General features: G+C 39.0%; 1 protein-coding gene across 1 annotated transcript in view; it reads left to right on the forward strand.

Annotated features, from left to right (window-relative positions):
- Window positions 1-18,853: 18,853 nt before the first annotated feature.
- Stip1 (Stress-induced phosphoprotein 1) overlaps window positions 18,854-26,031 on the forward strand; it is a 156,717-nt gene continuing 149,539 nt past the window's right edge. Inside the window, exon 1 of the mRNA XM_090376776.1 lies at window positions 18,854-18,973. Within this exon, the coding sequence (XP_090232902.1) occupies window positions 18,950-18,973 (24 nt within the window). The 5' untranslated portion in view covers window positions 18,854-18,949. The remainder of the gene's footprint in view (window positions 18,974-26,031) is intronic.

The following is a 26,031-nucleotide window of genomic DNA, read 5'->3' on the forward strand; positions in this document are numbered from 1 at the left end:
AAATATATCAACTCTGGAAACTCATTCCGGGGAAGAAAACGTTTATTTCACTGTTACCTTAACTATACCTATAATATTTTCCAACTCTTCTTGTTTTAACAGTAATAGAAGCGGTGGTATTATTGTAAATCTTATTCAGGGTGCGGACATCGTCAGATTTCAGAAGAGCCAGAAATTTGCCTAGTTGGGACATGTTATGAAAAGGGATGACAGCAGAACAACTAAGAGGATAATGAAATGGAAAACAACTACCAGTAGGAGAGCAAGAGGAAGACCATGGGAAAGATGGATGGATGACGTAGAAGAGGACTTAAAGATCATGAGAATAAGAAGTTTGACTTCTGGTAGGGTTTACTGGTGGAACATTGTTGAGAAAGCTAAGACCCACCCAGGGATAACGCCAGAAGAAAAAGAAGCAGTGGTGCTATAATCTCTAATTCCAAAGAATAAGAACGTTTCAAAAAAAAAACACACACTGAAAGAACAGAAAAATCATTAAAGCAAATTCAAAGAGTTCAAATTATCTTTTGATTCTATAATATCGTCGACTACTGATTATTGTAATTTAATGTCTAAAAATGTTAAATACATGTACTTTCAAATTCCATCTACAGTCAAAAAGGTCTCTTCACGTGATACTAACAATCGACGATTTTCTTCTTAAATTTCATTAACTCTTTGAAATGTCGCCTTCATGTCGTCGGATTGTCATCAACGCTGTTCTAATCCTATAACTATTAAAATAAGTACTTTGAATTAGCATTACCATTAGTAGAGGCATTTGATGCAAGAAAGCAAGCTTATGCAGCATCAGCCAAAAAAAATAAAAATAAAATAAAAATAAAATAAAATAAATAAATAAATAAATAAAAAATAAACACTTCCACTTCACCCCTCTGTTCGTTCGAAATACCCGTCCAGCTGAGCCTTAAACTTATTTAGGCTATCAACTTCCACGACAAGGGATGGAAGTCTATTCCACCAACCAACCACCCGCTGGCTAAAGGCTATTTTCCTCACGTCTATCCTACATCTGTCTTTTCTCAATTTATATTTATGCCCTCTCAGGTGATTATTCTGAGCAAGAGGAAGAATCCCATCAGCATTCAGCATGCTCAAACCATTCAAGGCTTTATACACCTCTATCAGGTCACCTCGGCGATGCCTAGTGTCCAGACACTGTAATTTGCAAAACTTAAGCCTTTCTTCATAAGAGCACCCCTTTGTTCCATTCACTAATCTTGTTGCTTTTCTCTGTACTCGTTCCAGCATCTCTACATCCTTCTTGAAATGAGGAATCCAGTCCTTTATACAGTACTCTAGGTGTGGTCTGACCATTGCCTTATACAAGGGAATAATCACCTCCTTATCCCTGCTAGAAAAATTCCTATATATCATCGACAATACACCATGAGCTACTCTTGCCGCCCGTCTGCACTGCTCAGAAAACTTCATATCTGCCTGCATAACCACCCCCAGGTCCCTTTCATTCTCTACCACTGTCAGTGTAGTACCACAGTGTTGATACGTTGCTCTGGGGTTGCTGTTTCCCGTATGTAGTACTTTACATTTGTCAATGTTAAACTTCATTTGCCACCTCTCAGCCCATCTGCTCAACCTTTCCAGATCCTGTTGCAGTAACATAATGTCAGTAGTGTCCTTGACAACCCTGCCAACCTTCGTATCGTCTGCAAACTTGGACATTAATTAGTATTAGTATTAGTATTAGTAACGGCCGTATGGTGCAAGAAAGCCTATGGCTTATTCTGCACCAGACAAAAAAAAAAAAAAAAAAAATCCGAACAAAACAATGATAAAAACAAAAATTAAATAAATAAATAAATAATAATAATTAATAAATAAATAAAAATAATAAAATGAAATAAAAAATAAATAATAATAATTAATAAATAAATAAAAATAATAAAATGAAATAAAAAATAAATAAAAAGGAAATTAATCCTATCATCCTATGCGCTTCCCTTACCCGAAAGTACTATCAAGATGACCTTTGAATTTCCCCAAACTGTCGGCCTCTACCACCCACGAAGGCAACTTATTCCAGTAATTTATAACTCGCTGGCTAAAATAAAACTTCATGCAGTCCAATCTAAACATTTCCCCCCGTAACTTGAATTTATGTCCCCTAGTTCTAATATCATTTATAATCTTGAAAATTTGTCCTCATTCATTTTACTGATGCCTCTCAGAGCCTTAAACACCTCAATCAAATCTCCTCTAAGGTGTCTAGTTTCCAAACTCTGCAACCCACATATTCGAAGTCTTTCTTCATAAGGACGCCCTTTTGCCGATCTCACCAGGCGAGTTACCCTTCTTTGCACCCTTTCAAGAAGCTCGATGTCTTTCTTTAGGTGCGGTCTCCATACTTGAACACAGTATTCCAAGTGTGGTCTAACGTAGGCCTTATATAATGGGATTATCACGTCCCTATCTCTACTTGCAAAAGTTCGATAGATCATCGATAGGACACCATGGGCCTTCCTTGCAACCTGTTTACAATGCTCAGAGAATTTCATGTCTGACCGTATCGTAACACCCAAGTCCCTTTCCTCCAGTACTGGGTTTAGTTGAACTCCACCAAGTGAATAAGTTATTTTGGGATTACTGTTTGCCAGGTGTAATACCTTACACTTTGTTGGATTAAAGCACAGCTGCCATTTTTCTGACCATTCCTGAAGTCTATCTAGGTCTCTCTGAAGAAGCTCAGCTTGACAGTGATCATTAACTACTCTACCAATTTTAACATCATCTGCAAATTTAGACATCACGCCCTCTATCCCTTCATCAATGTCGTTTATGAAAATTAAAAACAACAGTGGTCCTAATACTGATCCTTGGGGAACCCCACTTCTTACATCAACCCAATCTGAGGAATAGCCATTTATCACAACCCTCTGCCTCCTGCCCTGAAGCCATCCTTCTATCCATCTAAGGATTTTCCCAGTGATTCCAACCTGTTCCAACTTATAAAGCAACCGCTCATGTGGGACTGAGTCAAAAGCTTTGCTGAAATCTAAATAAACAATGTCGAAATTATTCCCTAAATCCAGCTCGTGAGTGACCCTTTCGAAATAGCGTACCAGATTTGTTAAACATGATTTTCCCTTTACAAAACCATGCTGAGTATCCTTGAGAATTTCAATTCTATCCAAATGATCCTGAATTCCACCCTTGATCATTGCCTCCATGATTTTCCCTACTACTGAAGTCAGACTGACAGGTCGATAATTTCCCACTTCACTTTTAGAGCCACCCTTAGGTATGGGAGATACATTTGCACTTTTCCAATCTAAGGGAATCTCCCCAGAGTCTAGTGATGCTCGCATAACCAGCCTCAGTGGTTCAATGCACTCGCTTGCCGCCTCTCTCAAGATTATAGGGTATATTCCATTAACTCCAGGAGCCTTACTGGTCTGTAGGCTTGAAAGTTTTTTCATTAAATAATCTTGCGAAATTTCAATATCATTAATTACATATTTTTTAACTTCGCTGCCACAATTTCCCATTGCCACAAAAGGCTTTTCATTTGTAAATATCGATGCAAAATAACCGTTGAGTTCATCTGCAACGGCAGCTGGTGTATTTATTACTATCCCCTTTCCCTTACGTAAAGGTCCGATCTGGTTTGTCCTGCTCTTCTTGGCATTTATATATATGTGTAGAATTCTTTATCCCCCCTCTTTGCTCTGTTTGCTAGTGATTTCTCATAAACTGCCTTTGCCTGTCGAACCTTTTCTGTGGCTCTATTACACATCACCTTGTAGCTGTTATAGGTTTCAGTACTTTTTATTGCTCTGTAACTTTTCCATGCCACCTTTTTCTGCTCAAGTAATGTGGCAACTTCACTATTCATCCAACTTGGAACCCTTCTCGTGGAGTATTTTTTTAATGGTATATACGCATTCAAGGCATCTGTGATTAATGTTTTAAAAGCGTACCACAGTTCAATTATATTCATTCTCTGCGCGATATCTACCCAGTTAATAGAGGCCATGTAGTACCTTAAGGCATCGTAATTGCCTTTTCTGAAATTAAAACCCATTCCTTTGCCTTTTACTTCTGCTACCTCTCTCGTCATCATCCACCGTAGAACTCCATGATCACTTCCTGCTACTGGTTCCTCTACTGTCAGCCCTGTTATGTCAACTGATTCATGTGTGATGATGAGGTCTAGGATATTCTTTTCTCTAGTACTTTCCCTGACATGTTGATACAAATAACTGTCATCTAGTTGATTTAAAAATTTTGTTCCCCATGTCGAGTTTCCTTCCCATTTACTCCAATCAATTAGAGGCAAATTGAAATCACCCATAATAAGGCATTGACGCTTACTTGCCCATTCCATTTGCATGTAGAGGCTTTTGTCATAGCCTTCACAATCACCTGGTCTGTAGATTACTCCTACTCGCATTGTACCTTTGTTTCCAACTATCTCACACCATACAGACTCTATACTAGCATGTGAAATGTCTGAATCCGGGAAAGCTATCGTCTTCGGAAAGCTTCTGATAAGAAGCATTACCCCACCACCCCTTCTATCTACTCTATCCTTCCTAAATACATTATACAAGCCGTACTGAGACTCATCATCCCCAATTTCCGGGTGGCACCACGTCTCTGTAAGCCCTATTATGTCCACGTTACTTGTTTTAACCAGCAGTTCGAATTCGCTCATTTTATTGACGACACTTCTAACGTTACTGTATAAACAATAAAGATTTACTGTTCTTGTATATTTAACAACCCTAACACAACCCTTGAGGTTTTTTAGGCTCTCTTCCCTGATATTAGCTACCCGCTCACGTGAAACGTCTTTGGCCCCAGAACATCTAGATAATACGTCCAGTTGGGGTAACAGATAAGAACTCTTAAGGTATGTGCAAGAGTTACATTGACCAATATTATCAGATAAACGCGTGTCAGTATTACCCACATCCCCCCTAACTAGCAGTTTCCCTGAGCCTTTAAGGTATCCTCAATAATACTGGCAAAAACTTTTGCACCACCTTTGTTTAAGTGTATCCCGTCTCTACAAAACAAATTTCTTCTACCTACAAGTGTGCGCCATGCTGATAGAAATTTGTCCCCTAAAGCCTTGCAGATTCCTTCAAGTCTTGAGTTAATCCACAAGGCTCTTAACATATAATCCCTCCTATCGTGTCTGGGCAGAATTGCAGACACATAGACATTATGGCCTAGTTCGCGACATTTCCTCAGCATGGTCCTGTAAAGCTTGATATACCATCATCAATATCATTTATGAATACAGAAAACAATAATGGACCCAATACTGAACCCTGAGGGACTCCACTAATAACATTAGTCCACGATGAGCAGTGTCCATTGATTACCGCTCTCTGTCTTCTCCCCCTCAACCACCCCTTTATCCATAGCAGCAATTTGCCTCCAATGCCACACTGCTCCAATTTGTGCAGCAGTCTTCCATGTGAAACAGTATCAAAAGCCTTTCTAAGATCCAAGTATATAATATCAAAGTTATTCCCTGCATCCAGTTCTTTTGTGACTGCATCATAGTATCCAATCAAATTGGTCAGGCAAGACTTCCCCTTAACAAAACCATGCTGTGTCTGAGCTATGACTGAAGTCTTGTCTAGATGATCCTGCAGTGCTTCTTTAACCAGTGCCTCCATTAATTTTCCAGGAACAGAAGTTAAACTAACAGGTCTATAATTATCTGTGTCACCCTTTGATCCTCCTTTGTGAATTGGGGCCACATTAGCACATCTCCAGTCCATGGGTACTTCCCCTGAGTCCAAGGAAGCTCTCATAATTATGGCTAAGGGTTTGCTTACTTCCTCTGCTGCCTCCTTTAATATAACTGGATAGATCCCATCCACCCCAGGTGCCTTTCTTGTATTTATCTTCAACAATTTCTCCTCCACTTTCAGTTATTACAAGATTCTCTAGCTTACTGCCAGAGTTGAATACACCTCTGGCATTCCCCTCGCTCAATAACTCCTCATGTGTGAATGTCGATGCAAAATATTCATTCAGTTTGTTAGCTACCTGAGCAGGATCATCAACAGTTGACCCATCGATATCAAGTGGACCAATCTGATTCATCCCCTTCCTTCTAGAGTTTACATAAGTAAAGAACTCTTTGCTGTTTTTCTTTGCATCCCTTGCCACAGATTTCTCGTAATCTGCCTTCGCCTGCCTAACCTCCTTTGTAACTTGGTTACAGATCAACTTGTATCTATCATAGGCTTCCATGTCACCCATTAATGTGTATGTATCCCATGCATTTTTCTTCTCTGCCATATATCTCATTAGTTCATCTGACATCCATTTAGACCTAAACCTTGAACAATATTTCTTAGTTGATATGTAAAGCCTAGTAGCTTCCAAGATAAGTTCTTTGAATGCTTCCCATTTTGAATTTGCTGTTGGTAAGATCATCAGTTGGTCCCACCCACTGTATAGAATTTAAATACTCCTTCTGCAGTTATACTTTGAGTATAACTGATAAGTCAGATCAGTGTCTCATACCGAAGGGAAGGCAGTCATAAAAAACAAAAGTAGAGAGAAATCAAATGTAAGTTATGTGAAAGTATGAATGCTCTGGAAGTTGATGTAATATGCATGTCATCCATTTGTGTGTTAAGACGTAAACAACAGAATGTGTATTTCGGCGTAAATATACGTATGTTGTTCCTGTAAATTGCTTGTATTCTTTGGTCGATTTGTTTGTTTTCTGGAGGGGAAAAACTTTAGCTTCCATGCAATCCTCGCCTAAAACATGCATGTATGTGTATCCTGTTTATTTGTGGCTCCCAGACAATAGTCCATCTCCACCCGAATTCTTTTTTCTATTAATGTGAACTTAACACCTCCTGTAAACCTTTTACTTACCCTCCCAGTTTCGCTATTATCCCATCGAGTTTGCCAAACATTAAACAATTCATCAAGTATACGTGTTTTTTTAAATTTCCTTTCATTATGTAACTGAGTACTAATTCCCTTAAACTGTATCTCTTTGACCTTCTTTAGGTAATAAATACATCCTCTATATAAGATATGTAAATCTAATGGTAAAACCTCTGCAATCACAGGCTGGGCATTAGTATTAACAGTTCTGCATACTCATAATCTGGTGACATGTCACGAACATGTCATGCCAAGAACATGCCACGTTGATTAGAATATAATTTGTTCTTTTAACTTTATTAACATAAAGTTCCAAGTTTCAGCACCATACGATCCAATGGACAGGAACACAGCTTTATAATATAATTGTAAAGTTTCTTGTTTAAACCTCATACTGATCTTGTTAATGTTATAATATCTGAACTAAGTGATCTAATTTTATTAGCTAATACTTCTAAATGTTCAGAAAATTGTAGTTTATTGTAAATTATTAAACCAAAATGTTTCGACCTCTTCTTTCTGTTGAAAGCTATACCGCTTGAAGTTCTTGCAAAATAGATCCTCTGCAATTTCATCATTAGTATTATCTTTTTTTTTTTTTTTTATGTAAACCCCAAACACGAGAGGTATTAGAACCTATAGTACTTAGTACCGTGCTTGGGTTGGAAGTTGAGAAGACGAAGGTAGATATTTGTTGACATTAGACTTGAAATTCTGCAGACTGTAATTTTCAGGAAATACGTATGAAGGAAGGTTGTTCCAGTAAACGGCAGTTGAATGAATCAACAAGGAAGATGAAAAGTCAGTTCTGTGATTTAAGTTGGACAATAAATGGATATTGGCTGGTGGCGGCAGTGTTCAGAGTGTTTTGAAGGAGACAGTGAGAATTATAGAAGCCAATTCAGAAGAATAGGCCCCATGGAAGTATCTGTAGAAGAGGCATGCAGCAGACACAGTATGTCTATGAGAAAAGAGAGAGTGGAGAGACTCTGTTAAAGATGAGTCATTAATTAACCTAACTGCCCTCTTCTGAAAGAAATCTAGAAGCCTGAGAGGGGTTTTGGGGGCACTGCCCCAGATGTGGATACAATATTCCATGGTAGGCTGGATTTGCAATTTGTACAGAGCGAACAGCTGTTTAGAAGAAAAGTAACGCCGAGAGCAAAAGAGAAAACCAAGTTTTTTAGATGCAGAGGAAGCAATATTTGTAATGTGCTTGTCCAAAGAGAGATTAGAAGTCAGGGTAATCCCCAAAAGAGATAAATCATTTTGCCTAGAAATCGGAGTGTCACTAAAGATAAGCATAGGAGCAGAAGAATCCTTTTTGCGAGATATAAGACAAAACTGAGTTTTTGGAGGGTTGAAATCAACTAAATTGTCTTTGCCCCACTGGAGAATTACCTGAAGATCGGCATTTAAGGAATTGGTAGCAGATTTTCGAGAAGTTGAAGCTGATTGAACAGGGCAATGTTTCTCAAAATGGAAAGTGCAATGCAATGTACTATCAGCAGCAAAACTACGGATAGGATTTCCAGTCAATGGAAGAAGAAGATCATTAATATACAAGAGGAAAAGAGTGGGGAGAAGAACTGAACCTTGGGGGATACCGGCATTAGTGGAGAAGTTAGAAGACCGAGAGCCATCTACCATCACCCTCAGTGAGCGATCAGAGAGAAAACTGGATAACCAATTACTAAAAACAGTTGGCAAACCATAAGATGGAAGCTTGTTTAGAAGACCTTTATGCCAAACACGATCGAAAGCCTTTGAGATGTCAAGAGCAACTACTTGTGTTTCACCGAGCCTTTCTATTGAATTAGTCCCTAAATGGATGGGTAATATAAGCCAGAACATCACTAGTGGATCGACATTGACGGAATCCATACTGGCTATCGTTGATCAGACGGAAGGTTTCTAGGTAGTTTAAGCCTTGGCGGTTAATTGATTTCTCCATTACTTTAGAAAGAGTAGAAGTAATTGCAGTGGGACGGTAATTGGATCGGAGGGATTTGTCACCCTTTTTAGGAACTGGCTGGATATGGGCAAATTTCCAAGCAGAAGGAAAAACACCTTTGGAATAAGAAAGTGAAAAAAGGCGGCAAAGAATAGGAGTCAAGCATCAAGATTCGCAAAGAATAGGAGTCAATCTTAGCATCAAGATTCGTAAAAATCCTTCTGACTTCCTTTTGACGGAAAACCACAGGAGGCATCGAATGGAGCGTGTTGGGAATTGTGGGAGGTGTTTTACCAAGGTCATTAATATGTGAGTTGGAAGAAAATGGGATGCTAGCAGTTCTGACTTTGACCACATTTTGTTTCCTGTTTAAGGGCCCAGCCAGTGGCCTATCCAGGTATCATCGTAATTTCTGTAATGTTGTTTTCTTTTTTTTTTTTTTAATTATTTTATTTCTACCCGCTATTCTTATTCAGAGATCAAGGTATTTGTAAGACTCGATGTCTTACAAAGTTACTTTCAGTAACATAAAGGGTAACTTCCTGTTTGATTTTACCCCACGGGACTTCTTAGAATAAAACTCCTATTGTTACTGGCATTTTACCACTTGACATTATTTCCAGTACTTTCCATCCATTTAAAACAGAAAACATTCTGCACTACCCACACTGTAACGAATTTCTTTCTGTGCAATGAAGGATTTGTGTTGTTTGATTTTACGAATGCTCATGCGAAGATGCTAGTTTTCGAAGTTTATAACGCAGCTATCAATAGAAATATTTTCTTGAAATTTCATTAGAAGATCAAATATATATTCAGAAAATGTACTATACCGATATTGTTCCCTAAAAACAATTACAACAAAGAATTTTTTTTTTTTAATCAAATGCGCATTACAGTGTTATCAGTTTTACACCAGTTTTTCCGGTATCCAGTGTGGCTTCCAATAGATAAATTTCCTCGATTTTGTGTCAGTAGAGGCAGGACACATTGAAGAAGGAAAGTATGATCTTTTCGTTTTTCAAAAATAATCTGTTTCAATTCTTCGGTCATGTTTTTTATGCCAAGAAACAGTCCATTTTTTTCCTCCTGTATCACGCTGACAATGACTCTGTACTTTGCGGCTTTCTGCATGCTTCCATTGCTTTCACAAATACTTTTCAAAAAACTTATGTTTGAAACGAAAGGTTCAAAATTCGTTTTGTAAGAGGAAAGGGACTGCACGTGATTCTTTTTTGTTAACGCTGACATTTGTTGTACTGTTGCAGTGGATATTCTTCAGCAGTTTTCCGATTACTGTTTTGATCTTATTTAATAAGAACGTTCTTTTTAACTTAAATTATAAACGAGGGGGTATCAAAAAGTTCGTACCCTGACCTAGATAAAATATTAGTAGGAAGACGAAGTTTTTAATATAAGCTGTCTACATATTCAATAACTAACATGCCAGATTTCATTCCCGTAGGTGATCGTACACCAGAGGTGGAGCTCGGAATCTGAGGAAGGACGCTATAGTTGACAAAGTGGAGTGTCGAGCAGTGATCAAGTTCCTGCATTTGCAGAACAACAAAGCTCAGGAAATTGACGACGAAATGTGTATGGGCAGAATTGCCCATCCTGTGACACTGTAAAAAAGTACCCGTGTGGTTGTACAAATGTCGTTGACGAGCCAAAGACCTTCAACATCTAATGACAGTGAGATGGTTGCAAAGGTGGAGCAGCTGGTGCTGAGTGACAAACGTATGACACATCATTTCATCGCAAATGCAGTGGGAATTAGTTATGGGTCTGCGCACAACATTTTACATCTGCCGTGCATTGTGTGTTATGTCTATAAGTTGCATGTGTTCTATGGTCGATTTGCCTGTCTTGTTGGACAGAAAACCCCCAGTTTCTGGGGGAAAAAAAAAACCTTGCTATTTAACCCTGAGACCGACTAACACAGTCACGGAGTGAAAAAAGCCCATTTCCTCGCGTCTTCGACGGGATTCGAACCCTGGCCTTTTCCATCTGGTGGGGGAGGACGGTGACGATACCACTGTGCTACCGCGCAGGCATTTTACATGACCATCTCCACATGTTTAAGGTCTCCGCACGTTGGGTTCCAAGATTGCTGACGCCTTTGCAGAACCAATGTCGAATGCAATGTTCTCACCAACTGTTGGATTTGTGCTACTGCAGCACCCATCCTATTCTCCTGACTTCTCTTGTTTCGAGAAAAGAAGAAACCATTGCGTGGATGCCGCTTTGATTCATCTCAGGAAGTCATCAATGAAGTGGAATTGTGGTTTCAGGCAAAAAGTACGGACTTCTGTGATCAGAGCATTAAACAACTGATCCATAGATTGTAAAAATGTGTTATTATATATACGGAGAGTACATAGAAAAGAATTGAAGTTCCTGTGAAGTTTCACCTTTCTAGAATTATTATTTCTAGGGAAGGGTACGAACTTTTTAATACCCCTTCGTACATTCGTGATTCCGTACACAGATAACCAGAGGAATCTATCAATAAATTGTCTGTGCAAGTGAAAAAACTTGTATTTCGATATCAAATGAAATAATACTAAATAGAAGTAATATTTACGATAAATACAAGGTTCAAAACTGAGCTTTCTGATTCTTCTCATTATTATATAATTCATCCCAGTTCGGAAACATTTCTTTTCCAATTTAAATTCAATACTTTGCCTTTATTTCTTCGTTGGAGTAGTCTTTTAATCATGTGTTGTACAGAATGTAGAGTGTAGAGTGTGTTTAGTGTCAAACGGCACCAGGGGTTCCCCCATCTCCGCGTAATATACATTGTGGGTGTGGAACAGAACACTGCCAATGCCAGAGGTTTAAAAGTGTATGGGTTTTGTATATGTGTAGTTTCGTGTACCGTTGTTCCAATCTATTTAAGGATATTGAGAACCATCCAGAACAAAACCGACTAGGGCTGTACACCATAATCGCCATTCCACCAACGTCCTCAAGTATCTACAACTAAATGCCCAAAGAGCCAGAAATGTGGTCGAACAAATTAGAATGAAAATGGATGAAGACGAAATTGATATCCTCTGTGCTCAGAAGCACTACACCCACAAGGGACGAGTACAGGGCTACTCTCGATACTCCATGTGCAGCCATCATTATTAGGAATACTACAATTACAGTCACAAAGATCGACTCCTTATGCACCCCTTTGGTGTTTGTTCACACATTATCTGCCAACAAGGCTCTCTGCACGTAGTCTCGTTGTACTGCCGACCACGAACTGATATCGCACCATATATTGAATATCTCCAGTCAGTCATAACTCTTTTACCTTCCAGCAAAATCCTAGTAACGATGGATGCCAATTGTAGATCTCGCCTGTGGCATAGCCGGGTGGATGGCCACGTAGTTTCCCAGAGTAGACAGCGATTAGAAGATTTCCTTTCATCTTCTCCATTTGAGGTCCTTAACCAACCACATCACCTTTCTACCTTCAGCAATACCCTGAGGGAAAGCAACATTGACGTTACCCTCGCCACACGGTCCATAGCACAAAAGTTCTCATCATGGATGGTTCATGAGGCCTGGACCACCTCAGACCACAGGGCCATCTATCTAGACAACTTGATAGTACTCCTCCCATATACCACGATATCATCAGGTACTCTACGAAAACAGCTGATTGGAATGCCTTCAAGGACAATATAAAATCAAAGCTACAAATGGATACATCCCAACTAAACCATCTTGAACCACAGGAGCACCTCTCCCTCTTAACAACCACAATCCAACAATCATGTGAGGGAACTATGAAAAAACGTCAGAAGCATCTAAAAGCAGTCCCTTGGTGCTGCAGGGAACTAGAAAACCTAAGGCGCCAAGTCCACACTGCCCGAAAAGCCTTACAGAGAGCGAGGCACTCCTGGCCTCCTGCTGAGGTCCAGGCTCTACGGGAAGTATATAGAAGATATCGTAACGACTACGCAAGCCTAATTCGACAGAAAAAGAAAGTGTCTTGGCAGAACCTTGTGACAACTACTGGTAACGCAGATCCTTGGGGGCTCGTTTATCGCATTGTTATGAACAAGCTACCCAGGGGAGAGATGTTAAATGCAACGCTGAGTCCCGATGGCAATCCAACACATACATGGGCTGAATCCATGAATAATATTCTGAATGCCCTACTTCAGACTGATGAGAGTCCCGTCAATGATGAACAAAAGCAAATTAAACAAGACAACCAGGCCTTCTCCAACAATAAAATAGAACCTCCTTTCACCTCTGAGAAAATGAACAAAGCACTTGACAGAACAAAAATAAATAAATGCCCTGGTCATGATAATATTGAGGCTGAGGTCATCAAGAAAGCAGCAACACATCTCCCAAGCCACCTATTAGCACTGTTCAACAAATGCCTTGCGAAAGGAATTTTCCCTGATTCTTGGAAACAGGCGGTGCTTCGACTCATCCTAAAAGGTCCAGATAAAGATCCTACTCTACCCAAATCTTACCGCCCAATTGCTCTTCTCCCGGTCTTGGGAAAGGTAATGGAGCGGCTCCTTCAATCCAGATTATCCACCTACTACCAGACAGCCAACTTAGACTCTCCAAAGCAGTATGTCTTTAAGCCAGGATGCTCCACTGAAGACGCTATGAACAATCTCCTCAACACAGCAAACTCAACCACAGAAAAATATCTACCGGCTATCTCCATTGACTTTGCTGGTGCCTTCGATTCCATCTGGTGGCCCAGCATTGTCAGGAGATTACGTCAACTCAATATTCCACTCAACCTCTCTACCGCTGTCTCCAGAACTACCTCTTCAACCGCTCAGTAACAGTTCAAACAAATTTTCAGAAAACCTCCCGAACAGTTTTTAGAGGGTGTCCACAGGGCTCAGTTCTTGGGCCCTACTTCTGGAACTTAATACTAGATGAATTTCTTCTTATGGATCTAGGTCCTGTGGACTGCATGGCCTATGCAGATGACCTCATCCTCCTTATCAAAGCTGATTCTAGAACTCAGCTTGAGCAAATTGCCTTCCCTGCCTTAACGATCCTCCAAAGTTGGGCAAACACCCACCAGTTACTCATCTCTGGCGAAAAAACGAAGACTATCCTCCTCAAAGGATCCTTGGACATAAGAAGACCGCCCCAAATTAAAATCTCTAGGCAGATATTTCAACTCAAAACAGAACTAAAATATCTAGGAGTAACCTTCGACTCCCGATTAACATTCTTACGTCATCTTAATTACCTCTCCAACAAAATACGTCGTTATACTGCCATGATCGTAAGAATTAGCAGAGCAGACTGGGGTTTGAAGAGGAAGACTCCCATGCTACTTTACAAAACTATCTTCTTACCAGCTGTGTGCTATGGTGCAGCCATATGGTTCCCTCGTGCCATCATTGCACGTAATAAAGCAAAGCTACATACAATTGAACGCAATATCCTACTCACCGTGACTAGAGCTTGCCGCACAGTCAGTAATCCTGCCCTGCAGGTCTTAGCAGGTACTCTTCCTCTGGACCTGGAGGTTATTCGTCGCGGCCTTGCATACCGCATAAATAGAGGAATTCTCACCACCATTCTGGATATAACACTCGATCTAGCTAATGATCCATGAAACGAAATGAAACAGATTTAATCTAAGCTCTTCCAGCATTGACAAAGATCTTGGGAGCAAACAGTCAAAGGTGAAACAACTAAAAGATTTCTTCCACAAGTTATGATAACTGCACCAAAACCTCCTCCGTGGTACTCACCAGGCCTTCATGTCTCGTTCTACCTCACTGGTCATGGATCGTTTCGGGCCAAGCTGCATGCCCTGGGTCTCACCGATTCTCCTCTCTGCACACGCGGTGACAATGAAGACTGGATTCACCTCATGTATAATTGCCCTCTTTATGATTTACCCAGAAGTCTCCTAATTACCAGAACTGGAAATATACCCAGTGAGCAGGAACATCTCTACATAATTGACGAAACCAACTACAAAGCCTTCGCTACTTTTGCCCAGACTGTATTTGAAATGCGTCAAATTCACCTACAGCAAACTGTTCAGCACACCCCCATCTTATAATAAACTCAAAACTCAATTCACAGAACATATCCTGAATGGAATCAAAGAAAACACCAACAGGATATTGATCTTTATCCTGACCTAACAGGAATCTCTCGACGTTCACAAAGGAAGCTATCTTACAAACCCACCAACCGAAAAAGGACTTTTCTACAATAGACACAAGAACTCCAAGCAATCCTTGTGCTTCATGGATCCATGTGCCTCCTCTAGTCCCCTAAGAGAAGATTATCCAAATCCTCTACCCAGAGTGGGACACTGCTCATTGCCTACAAGTTACACTTGGCTGAAGAAGATTAAATTTCTGACACTGGGCCCTTGCCCAATGTGGGACCCACTCACTTGCTGGCACCTCTTCTCTTCGAGGTGTAGGACAATATCTGATTTTCCTACTTGTGTTGGAACTCACATAAATACTCCTCTGGGAGTGGGACTGGCATTTGATCTTTCAAATGCAGGGTCATGCTTAGGCAACCTGACTTTGTGGGTCACGTGACTTCACAATCTTTTCTCTTCTTCCTGAGGTAGGGTGGGTTCCCCCTTTGGGGGAGCCCACCCTATCTCGCCATCTTTCTTCTCCTCAATCTCTCACTCCTTCTCCTATTTCAAAAAAGAAATTTTTTTTTGGCCCTCTCTAGGAAGCTTAGGCTAACCCAGGGTCGGCCAGCCAGTTCCCTTCCCACTTACCTGCTCCGGCTCCCAGTGCCAGTGACGGTAACTAGCACTCTGTGGTGTTCCACAGACCCTAGGCTAAGCGGCCAGATGAACAACATAACCCGCACTAAGCTTACATGAACATACACTAACATATGCTATCTGGCCTTGACAGTACTGTCTTACTTCACAAGAGATTCAAATGCGGAGTTGTGCGAAAGCATCTGTGCCGCTTGTCAAAAAACACTATGTCACTATGTCTCTTAGGTGATATGGCCTATTGGCGACCCAAAACCGCACTCCCTTGTGCGGATCTGTTTTTTCCAATTTCCAGGGGAGGGAGGTTCCCTCTCTCTACTCCCCTCCTTGCCTCCCCATATTTTCACTCTGGTGGGACATAGGCATGCCCACTGGAAATGGGAGGCCACCTTCCTATCCGACCCCTCTTCTTCCTATTTCACCCCCAGACTTCGCCCTCCTCTAACAACACTTTCTCCTGCACAGCGACTGCCCCACATGTCCAAATTTAAAGCACATCAAATTTTGCCAGACCTTTTAGGCTCTGTAGAAATGGTTCTTTCAGCGTAAAACCCGACGCAGCGCTTTCTAAATGCAGTTTTACCGAAATCAACCTAGAATAAAGGTTAGATCGTTCTAACCTTTATTCTAGGTCCTAGCCACTGAAATCCCAGGAAAGTAAGTGACAGGACCTGCCAGAGTATAATTAGTCTTTTGGTAGGTATGGAATCGCTAGGTATGGAAACGCTGGGTACCACTAGGGGCCCATCTGGTGCCCAACAATGGGCACAACAAATCTACACACCACATGACCTACATACCACATAACCCATACATTACTTTTAAACCTCTGGCATAGACTATCACTACTATCACTCGATACATAGAACATACGCGGAGATGGGAGAAATCCCCGGAGCCGTCTGACCCTCAACATACCTATACCTATGTTCAATTTTAAGCTTTAATGCTTTGACTATGTTTGCTTCTCGTGCATTTAAAAGAAGAAACGAAATTAGGTCTTAGTTTTGCTGTTCCTGTGATTTCTTGGATCCTTTTATTGGATTAGGAAAGAAATATCTCTCATCTTTGATTGGATTCTATAGTTGCAACTGATTAGTATCATTAAATGCTACACTTTCCTGGATTTTATAATAAACTTGTTCTTGATGTGGAATTGTTCTCAGCAGAATAGATATTTACTGTATAAGGAATTTTGCTCTACTCATCGAGATGCTATTTGGCCTTTAGAGTTTTTGGAATTAATATTTCTTTGTGAGTGAATATCACTGTGACATTTCACATTAGAGACATTTCCTAGTAACTCTGTTATTAACTATCTTGGATGATTATCTTAGACTTTTTGGGCTGTCTTAGAGCTCGTATTTAGGCACGAACTTTTTAAAACATCATAATTTAGAACCCTGCCTAATGTGATCTCATCTAGAATTTGGACATGTATATTACTTTTGCCTTAACCCTCAAACCTTTTATTTATTGGTCCAGGTTATGGCATTACCCTGGCATTACATTGGACGTATCTGTACATAGTGTATATTCTGCAGTGTTCCTGAAGAGGATATTGTACATATTGCACATAGTGTCTTTCTGTGGAGCTTTTCAGAATTCGTCGAATTTGCTTTCATTGTGTTTTTTGTTAGAAGATCAATTATTTCTTCAACAACTGAAGAAGTTCTGCCTACAAGGGATTAGGCAAACTGTAAATTAAAAAGTGTTGCTGATCCTATTTCCTAGGATGGGATTTTCTATGGAATAGGCTTCCATGGTTAGAGAAGTTAGTCCACTTCTCCTTCTTCCTACTTTATTCTTGCTTTACTTCTTCTCACTTCTAATTATTGGAGAATCTCTCTGTTGATTCTCTTCTATTCTATCCATTTACCTCCCCAGCTCCCAAACTTCTCCTTCTGTATTCCTCCTTTTCCACTTCATTCTTTTTCGGGCACTCTCGGGTTTATGCCCTGGGCTTTCCCAGTAGGAGATAGTTGATCCTGGCCAACCCACGTGGCGGGGATGGGGTGGGATGTAGTGACCAGGTGTTACTGCTTCTCACCTGCTAAGAGCCAGGCACCGGCAGAAAATATAACAACAGAGCACATCATAATGCTTACACGCCCAACCCACTACATACAAGTGGCCGGTTTTGGCATAAGCTTCAACACAAGGAGTACAATAGGGGCTTATGGGAGAAACCCTGGGGTCCGCCACAACAACACATGATTATCCCTGATCAATTTTAAGCACTCCGCGGCTGAGTTAGTTGGTCTCAAGGTTTTTTTCTCCCAGAAACTGGGGTTTTTCATCCAGCAAACAGACAAATCGACCATAGAACACACGCAATTAACAGACATAAGACACAGCACGGCATATGGATTTAATTATTCGGGTGGCTTAAATATAATAGGTTTTTAGTTTGTTCAATTTTAAACAATAATTCTTTTAGTTTATTTAGTTATGCCTTTTATTCAACAGATATTGATCATACTATACTTTCCCTTCCTAGAAAATTCCTGACGACATTTAGGAAGATGTGGTCCTAAGAAATGGTAGCTACGAGAGAAGGAATGTTATACAATAATGTGATGTATCACTGCTGATCAAAAGGAAATTGCTCCTATATCGTCATTAAAAGTCGATATAATCGATTTTTTATCCATTTTATTTGTCCTTTTAAAAATGTGGTTTAGATCTTTTTTTCATGGGTGTGTGATATTCAGACAAAGACAGTAATTGATGGAATTGGAGAAAACCAATAGGTTATCTGAATGAACTGGTCGGATAACTTATTGATTAATAATTCAGTTCAGTTAGTGTGGGTAATTTAGCAATTAATATTTTAAAACCGCCGATTGCATTCTTCTCTAATCTGTGTTCAAAAACAATATATGTCACTGGTTTTAATGATAGCCAGAACACTTTTCGGTTCGAAAACCAATCTTAACAATAACTGTTACTGTATAAGCATCTTGCCTGCGCACAGCGCCATCTCTTATTTTTGCCTTTCATCGTATAATCGATGTTATGAATAAACGACGTCATACTGTAGATTGTTTTTGAATATTTTAATTTTGATGTATTTTTGTTTGCAATAAAAACTATATTATAATTTTGGATTTTAATTTACACCTTGAATAATTAACATTTAAAGATTTCATGCTAGATATTTTATTTGTAAAACAACGCATTCCTCGCCAAAATCATTTTCTATTCGAAACGACATCCGTTAGAGGGCAATGTAGCATCATAGCTAAGTTTCTTCTGGAAAAGTCTGTGGACGCTTTTGTAAAGATATAGGTTATTTGTTTGTTGATTTAACTAAGAGATAGGAATAAATGGAGGATAATATGAAATCTAAGGTAAGAAAATTCGTAGGGTAAAGGAAACAAAATAAAAGTATTGGTAGAAATATATATATTTTTACCACTTGTAAATACTTTGCACGCGTGTTGTCAGGAACGCACCCACTAGTTTCGACAGACACTTCGGAATGAATGGTGATAACTTTGTTTCTAATACTTTAGATATTTCTTATTAAGAAGAATGCAATTATTTCTGATCTTGTCATTCGCTTCTTTATGAAGCGGGATTAAGAATTAAGAAGCTGTATTCAATGCACATTCTTTATCCCTAGCATCGCAACCTGCAGAAGACTGCCCAGTTAATGATTTTGCTTTTGTTTTTTCGACTCATTCATGTAGTAACATGCGGTGTTAGAATTTTTCATTTCACAATAACCAGGGAATCGATGAAATGAATATAGTTTTCATAACAAAATAACGATGATTGCTAGCTGCAGATTATTGGTAATGTTTTACAGAATAAACATTCATAATGGTTTTATAATAGCAGTTCTATTTCTCTGTTGAGCAGTGGAAATTTTAGTTTAACCACAAAAGGCTGCTTCTGTTGGTAGAACTAGCAGCCCTTTGGCCATGCATCGTTTTACAGAACAATAACGAAATCAAAATACAAATTAAGCGGACTCGGAAAAAAAAAAAAAAAAGTTGGATTATATTGTCTATGAAAAAGGAATAAATATAATAAGTTTAAAGAGAAAAAAAAAAAGTACTTTGATTACCTTAAGGTTTTAAACAGTACAACTGTGCTTTAAACAGTGTCATTTCTTACAGCCAGTGGCGGATTTAGCACTTGAGAGGCTAAATCTGCCACTGGATGTAAGAGAGGCTAAATCCGCCACCAGGTGCAATTCTTTCATACATATTTTAACTAATGTTTAAATGAAAAAATGGCACAATTAAGCATTAATGATTAAGTATTCTATTTCAGATTCACTTAGATATTTCATGTAATATGTAGGGATATTCACATAAGAGTTTACTAACTTCTCATATTAAATTATAGTTTTATTCAGTAACGGTAATAATGATGAGTGTAAAAATGAAACAATTTTATTTTTTTTTGAGACCTGAGATTTGAGGCCCCCTCTATTTAAGAGCCCCCAGGTGCGCACCTTGTGCACCTGTGCTGAAATCTGCCACTGCTTACATCACAAGAATATGGACAAACTAATAGCAGCACTCACTAAATAATAGTATAATTTAAACCTTTGTGTGTGTGTGTGTGTGTGTGTTTTAAATCTCGGGTTGCATTCCTAAATGGAACATGTATGCTTGCATAGAATCTGTTAGATTAGTCATTGGCAGTTCACTGCATGTCTTTCACCTGGTAGCAAGTGATAAGGTTCCTTGCTGGTGTGAATTTTTTGTGTGTTGCATTTTGGGTACAATATCCATGTAGTAGTAATAGTATTTGCCATACAGTGCAAGGAAGCCACAGGTTTTTGTGCACTGGCAAAAAAAAAACCCAACCAAGTGGATAAGAAACACAAATTATATGCTTTCCTCTTCACACAGGTAAGTATCCAGTAGACCTTTGATTTATTCAAACTGTTTTTTTTTTTTTTTTTCTGGTAGTTGTTGGCGCATCGGCTTCTGTGCCCATAATGCACCTCCAAAGCTTTTTGCAGTACTTTGATCCAAGCCCGAGGCGGGATTCGAACCCGCGACCTTTGGGTTGCCAGGCAGGCACTTTACCCACCTGGCTAGCCCGGTCGGCTATTCAAACTGTCAGCCTCAACTACCTGTGAGGGCAACTTGTTCCAGCTATCAATGATAATCTGGCCAAAAGAAAACTTCCTGAAATCTAATCTAAATCCCAAGCCCTGTAATTTGAATTTATTGCCCCTGGTTCTGGAATTGATTAGAACAGTGAGAATTCCACCTTTATTCGTTTTACTAACCCCTCTCAGAGCCTTAACTGCAATCAGGCCACTTCTGAGGTTCCTGGTTGTCAAGCTCTGTTGTCCACATAATCAGTCTTACCTCATATGGTCATCCTTCTGCCAATCTCATCATTCGATTTGCCCATTTTTGGACCCTTTCAAGAAGCTTGATGTCTTTTTTTTTTTTTTTTTTTTTTTTTTGTTTTCAGATGAAGTAGTATGCTTGAAGATTTTTGTAGTTGTAATTTAAAAAAAAATGCTCTAAAGGAAAAAGGTTTTGTCCCCACTATTAAAGAGTTTATTATAAAAAATTAATTTATAAATTTTATTGAATTGAAAAGTCTTAATTACTTACTGCATAATATCCCATCAATTTCAAAATTGATTTTGAGATTATAAAACAAGTAGATGAAATTCTCCATACAGTGTAGTTAGGTGTCTCACCATAGTGTTGATATAGAGAAGATGTAATCCACACTGTAAACCACTTGTGAGACCCCACATGGAGCACCACATTCAAGTGTGGAGCCCATTCACAAAAATAGATAAGCTTTGTGAAAAGATTCAAACAAGGGGAGCACATCTGGTGAGATTGGCAAAAGGGCTCTGATACCAGAAAATTCAGCATCAAATATGTGTGCTACAGAATTTGGTAACCAGGTACCTTAGAGGATATATGACTGAATTTAATAAGGATGGTGGGACTAGTTTAATTAATGGGGCAAAGGTTTTGTGTTAATGGCACTAGAACCAGGAAGCATAAACTCAAACTGGAGGGGAAGGGTATAGAGTGGATTGCAGGAAGTTTTGCTTTCGCCAGTGTGTTGTTAATCTTTGCAATAAGTTAGCTCCATGGGTAGCTGTTGCTGGTATCTTTGGAGAAATTCCAAGACCAGCTTGGACTTCAAAGAGGAGGGAAACATTTTTATTTTATTTATTTATTTTATATATATATATATATATATATATATATATTTTTTTTTTTTTTTTTTTTTTCAGTTATGCAGCAAAAGCTAGCTTTTCTTGCAACCTAAACCAATATTAACAATTTATAGATTGACTTTGAAAATAACTCTGGAGGTGTGGTTTTCATAGAACAAATCACCAAGTTGGGTGAGAATGTTTATTATTTGATTTTGGGCATAAATGTGTAAAAGTTTTTTCTACTGTAGTATAATGTCTACAAGAAAGGTTGGAACATCAATATAGTTAGGCCATTATGAGGATATGCATGTGAAATTGTATCTGCTGTAACAATTGCATTAAAAGACAAAGTGGAGCAGGTTAAGATGTTTTGAAAAGTGTAGTGTTCCATGTAGTGTATTTATGGAAACAGTAAAGTGTTGCAAGCAAGTAATAACAGTAAAATATTATGGTAAGCTAAGGCGCATTTAGGGCTAGAGCCTCAAGCTGCGAACAAATTTAGACTATGTATATAAAGTGCTTAGCATCATAATACACAGCCATTTCTGAATAAACAGAAAATTTTTAAGGTGGCATCGTTTTAGGTTATATCTCATATTGTGAATACCTTCACAACGAGTTGCCATGATATTGCACTACTTCGAATAAGTAACGCTTCACCTAAGGAGAAGACTAGTGTTACTTATTCTCAGATAGGTACCACCACCCAGACAGCACTGTTTCAGGGCTATTTGGCCCTTCGTCAGTGAGTGGGTAGGTACCCAAGTGATGCAATGATGGCAAAAACAGTTATGAAGTATAACTCCACAATATGAGAGATGCCTGATGGTGTATGATGTATTTAGACTAAGGCGCATTTAGGGCTAGAGCCTCAAGCTGCGAACAAATTTAGACTATGTATATAAAGTGCTTAGCATCATAATACACAGCCATTTCTGAATAAACAGAAAATTTTTAAGGTGGCATCGTTTTAGGTTATATCTCATATTGTGAATACCTTCACAACGAGTTGCCATGATATTGCACTACTTCGAATATTATGATGCTAAGCACTTTATATACATAGTCTAAATTTGTTCGCAGCTTGAGGCTCTAGCCCTAAATGCGCCTTAGTCTAAATACATCATACACCATCAGGCATCTCTCATATTGTGGAGTTATACTTCATAACTGTTTTTGCCATCATTGCATCACTTGGGTACCTACCCACTCACTGACGAAGGGCCAAATAGCCCTGAAACAGTGCTGTCTGGGTGGTGGTACCTATCTGAGAATAAGTAACACTAGTCTTCTCCTTAGGTGAAGCGTTACTTATTCCAAGTAGTGCAATATCATGGTAACTCGTTGTGAAGGTATTCACAATATGAGATATAACCTAAAACGATGCCACCTTAAAAATTTTCTGTTTATTCAGAAATGGCTGTGTATTATGATGCTAAGCACTTTATATACATAGTCTAAATTTGTTCGCAGCTTGAGGCTCTAGCCCTAAATGCGCCTTAGTCTAAATACATCATACACCATCAGGCATCTCTCATATTGTGGAGTTATACTTCATAACTGTTTTTGCCATCATTGCATCACTTGGGTACCTACCCACTCACTGACGAAGGGCCAAATAGCCCTGAAACAGTGCTGTCTGGGTGGTGGTACCTATCTGAGAATAAGTAACACTAGTCTTCTCCTTAGGTGAAGCGTTACTTATTCGAAGTAGTGCAATATCATGGCAACTCGTTGTGAAGGTATTCACAATATGAGATATAACCTAAAACGATGCCACCTTAAAAATTTTCTGTTTATTCAGAAATGGCTGTGTATTATGATGCTAAGCACTTTATATACATATGGTAAGCTATTATTATTTTTAATGCTGAAAGGTAAGAAAACAAAAAAGGAAAAAAGAATACTGGTAGATGATTTTGATAGATGTATCATTCATGTTGGTCCTGTTGTTAACTTGCCATTTCTCATTGCAATGTACAATAATGGCCTCCATAATAGGATATATGTAGGCCCCAGCATTACAATTAATGGTGGGACCTTCCACAGCCATATGGAGAGCCTCCAGCCACAAGTGTGGCTGGAGGCTCACCCAACGTAGCATCATGGGCATAATCCAGTATTTCAACACTGTGTTGCAGATTATAAAGTTGTAATTATAATTAAATTGTTAATGCATAGCAAGGTTATGCCTCTATAATATAAGGATTTGTTATCTTGTTTAACTTGAGAGGCGCATCACCTTGAAAGCTCCTTGATATATATTTTATCGCTTTTAGTCTTGTGCATGTTTTATCGCTTTTATTATAAACAAATTGTTTATTTTTGCTGTATGTTTATTGATTGTATATTTAAATTCAATTCAGTGTAATTGTATATGGTATTTTAATTTACTCATTAATAGAGGCATGTGATGCAAGAAAGCAAGCTATACAGCATCAGCCAAAAAAAAAAAAAAAAAAACCCATTTCAGCTATCCATTTGTTCCAAATGTTTGTCTAGTTCTGTCTTGAATTTATTTAATCTGTCAACTTCTACAACGACAGTTGGAAGTTTGTTCCAGCAATCAACTACCCACTGGCTAAAGGAAAATTTCCGCATATCTAATTCAACAACTGTTTTTCCTCGATTTCAGTTTATCCCCCTCAGGTGTATAATCTGAACAAAAGGAAGAATCCCATCAGCATTGAGCAGACTCAATGCTGATGGAGCAAAAGGTAGCCCTAAAAGACAAAAAAACTTGGAACACAAATAAATGGAAAATTAATGATATAGGTAGTGCTGATGAAATAAATAAAAACATATCACTGTAGAGCCTTTATTTAAAAACTATAAAAAGATAGTCAATTTATCCATCGATAGAAGACTCAGAAGTTGTACTTGTTTTTGAATGTAATAATGCAGGTTTGAAGAAACTTTAAAGTTTTGTCTGAACAGACCTTTGCTGCTGTTCTATAATTAGGATCTCCCTCATTCTTAGCTGTTCATAATAACCCTGCAAATTTTGATTTGTTGATAAGTCCACATAATTGATTACTGCATCAATGCATCTCTTGCTGAGCTAAGAAGTTAACATTAATTGAGGCATATGATGCAAGAAAGCAATCTTATACAGCATCAGCCCAAAAAAAAAAAAACCATTTCACCCATCCGTTAACTCCAAATGTTTGTCTAGTTCGGCCTTAAATTTATTTTAAGCTATCAACTTCCACAACAACAGAATGGAGGTCTGTTCCAGGAATCAACTACCCACTGGCTAAAGGTAAACTTCCACACATCTATTCTACAACTGTCTTTCCTTAATTTGAATCTATGCCCCCTCGGGTTCTTATTCTGCGGAAGAATCCCATCATCATTGAGCCTGCTCGAACCATTCAAGGCCTTATACACCTTGATCAGGTCACCTCACAGGTGCCTAATCTCCAAATGCTGCAACTTGCAAAACTTAAGCCTTTCTTGGTAAGCGCACCCCTATGTTCCTCTCACCAATTTTGTTGCCCTTCTCTGTACTCGTTCTAGCAACTCTACATCCTTCCTAAAATGAGACTACCAGACCTTATTACAGTACTCAAGGTATGGCATGACCATTTCCAACAATTATCCCCTCCTTGTATCTGCTAGTAAAATTCCTATATATCATTGACAAAAACTCCCTGACCTGCTCTGGCAGCCGTCTGCATTGCTTAAAAAAAACTTTATCTGACTGCACAATTACCCCCCCCCCCTTTATTTTTCATTCTCCACCTTCCTGAATGTAGTACCGCACAGTTGGTATGTTTTTCTTGGGTTACTGCTACCCATATGCAGTACTTTGCATTTGTCAATGTTAAACTTCAGTTGCCACTTCTCTAGCCCATCTGCCTAACTGTTCTAGATCCTGTTGCAATAGTATGCTGTCTTTACTGTCATTAACAACCCTGCCAACCTTTGTATCATCTGCAAACTTGGACATTAAGCCCGATATACCTTCATCGATATCATTGATAAATGATATCAATGGGCCCAGCACCGAACCCTGGGGGACTCCGCTAATAACATTAGTCCAGGTTGAGCAGTGTCCATTTATTAACACTCTCTGCCATCTCCCACTCAACCATTCCTTTATCCATTGCAGTAACTTGCACTTAATGCCATACCGCTCCAATTTGTACAGCAGTTTTCCATGTGCAACAGTATCAAAAGCTTTACTGAAATCAAAGTATATGATATCAAAATTATTTTTGGCATTCAGTTTCTTTGTGACCACAT

This window comes from Mastigoproctus giganteus, chromosome 6 (assembly GCF_048544385.1).
Source record: "Mastigoproctus giganteus isolate SK-2022 chromosome 6, ASM4854438v1, whole genome shotgun sequence".
NCBI lineage: Eukaryota > Metazoa > Arthropoda > Arachnida > Uropygi > Thelyphonidae > Mastigoproctus > Mastigoproctus giganteus.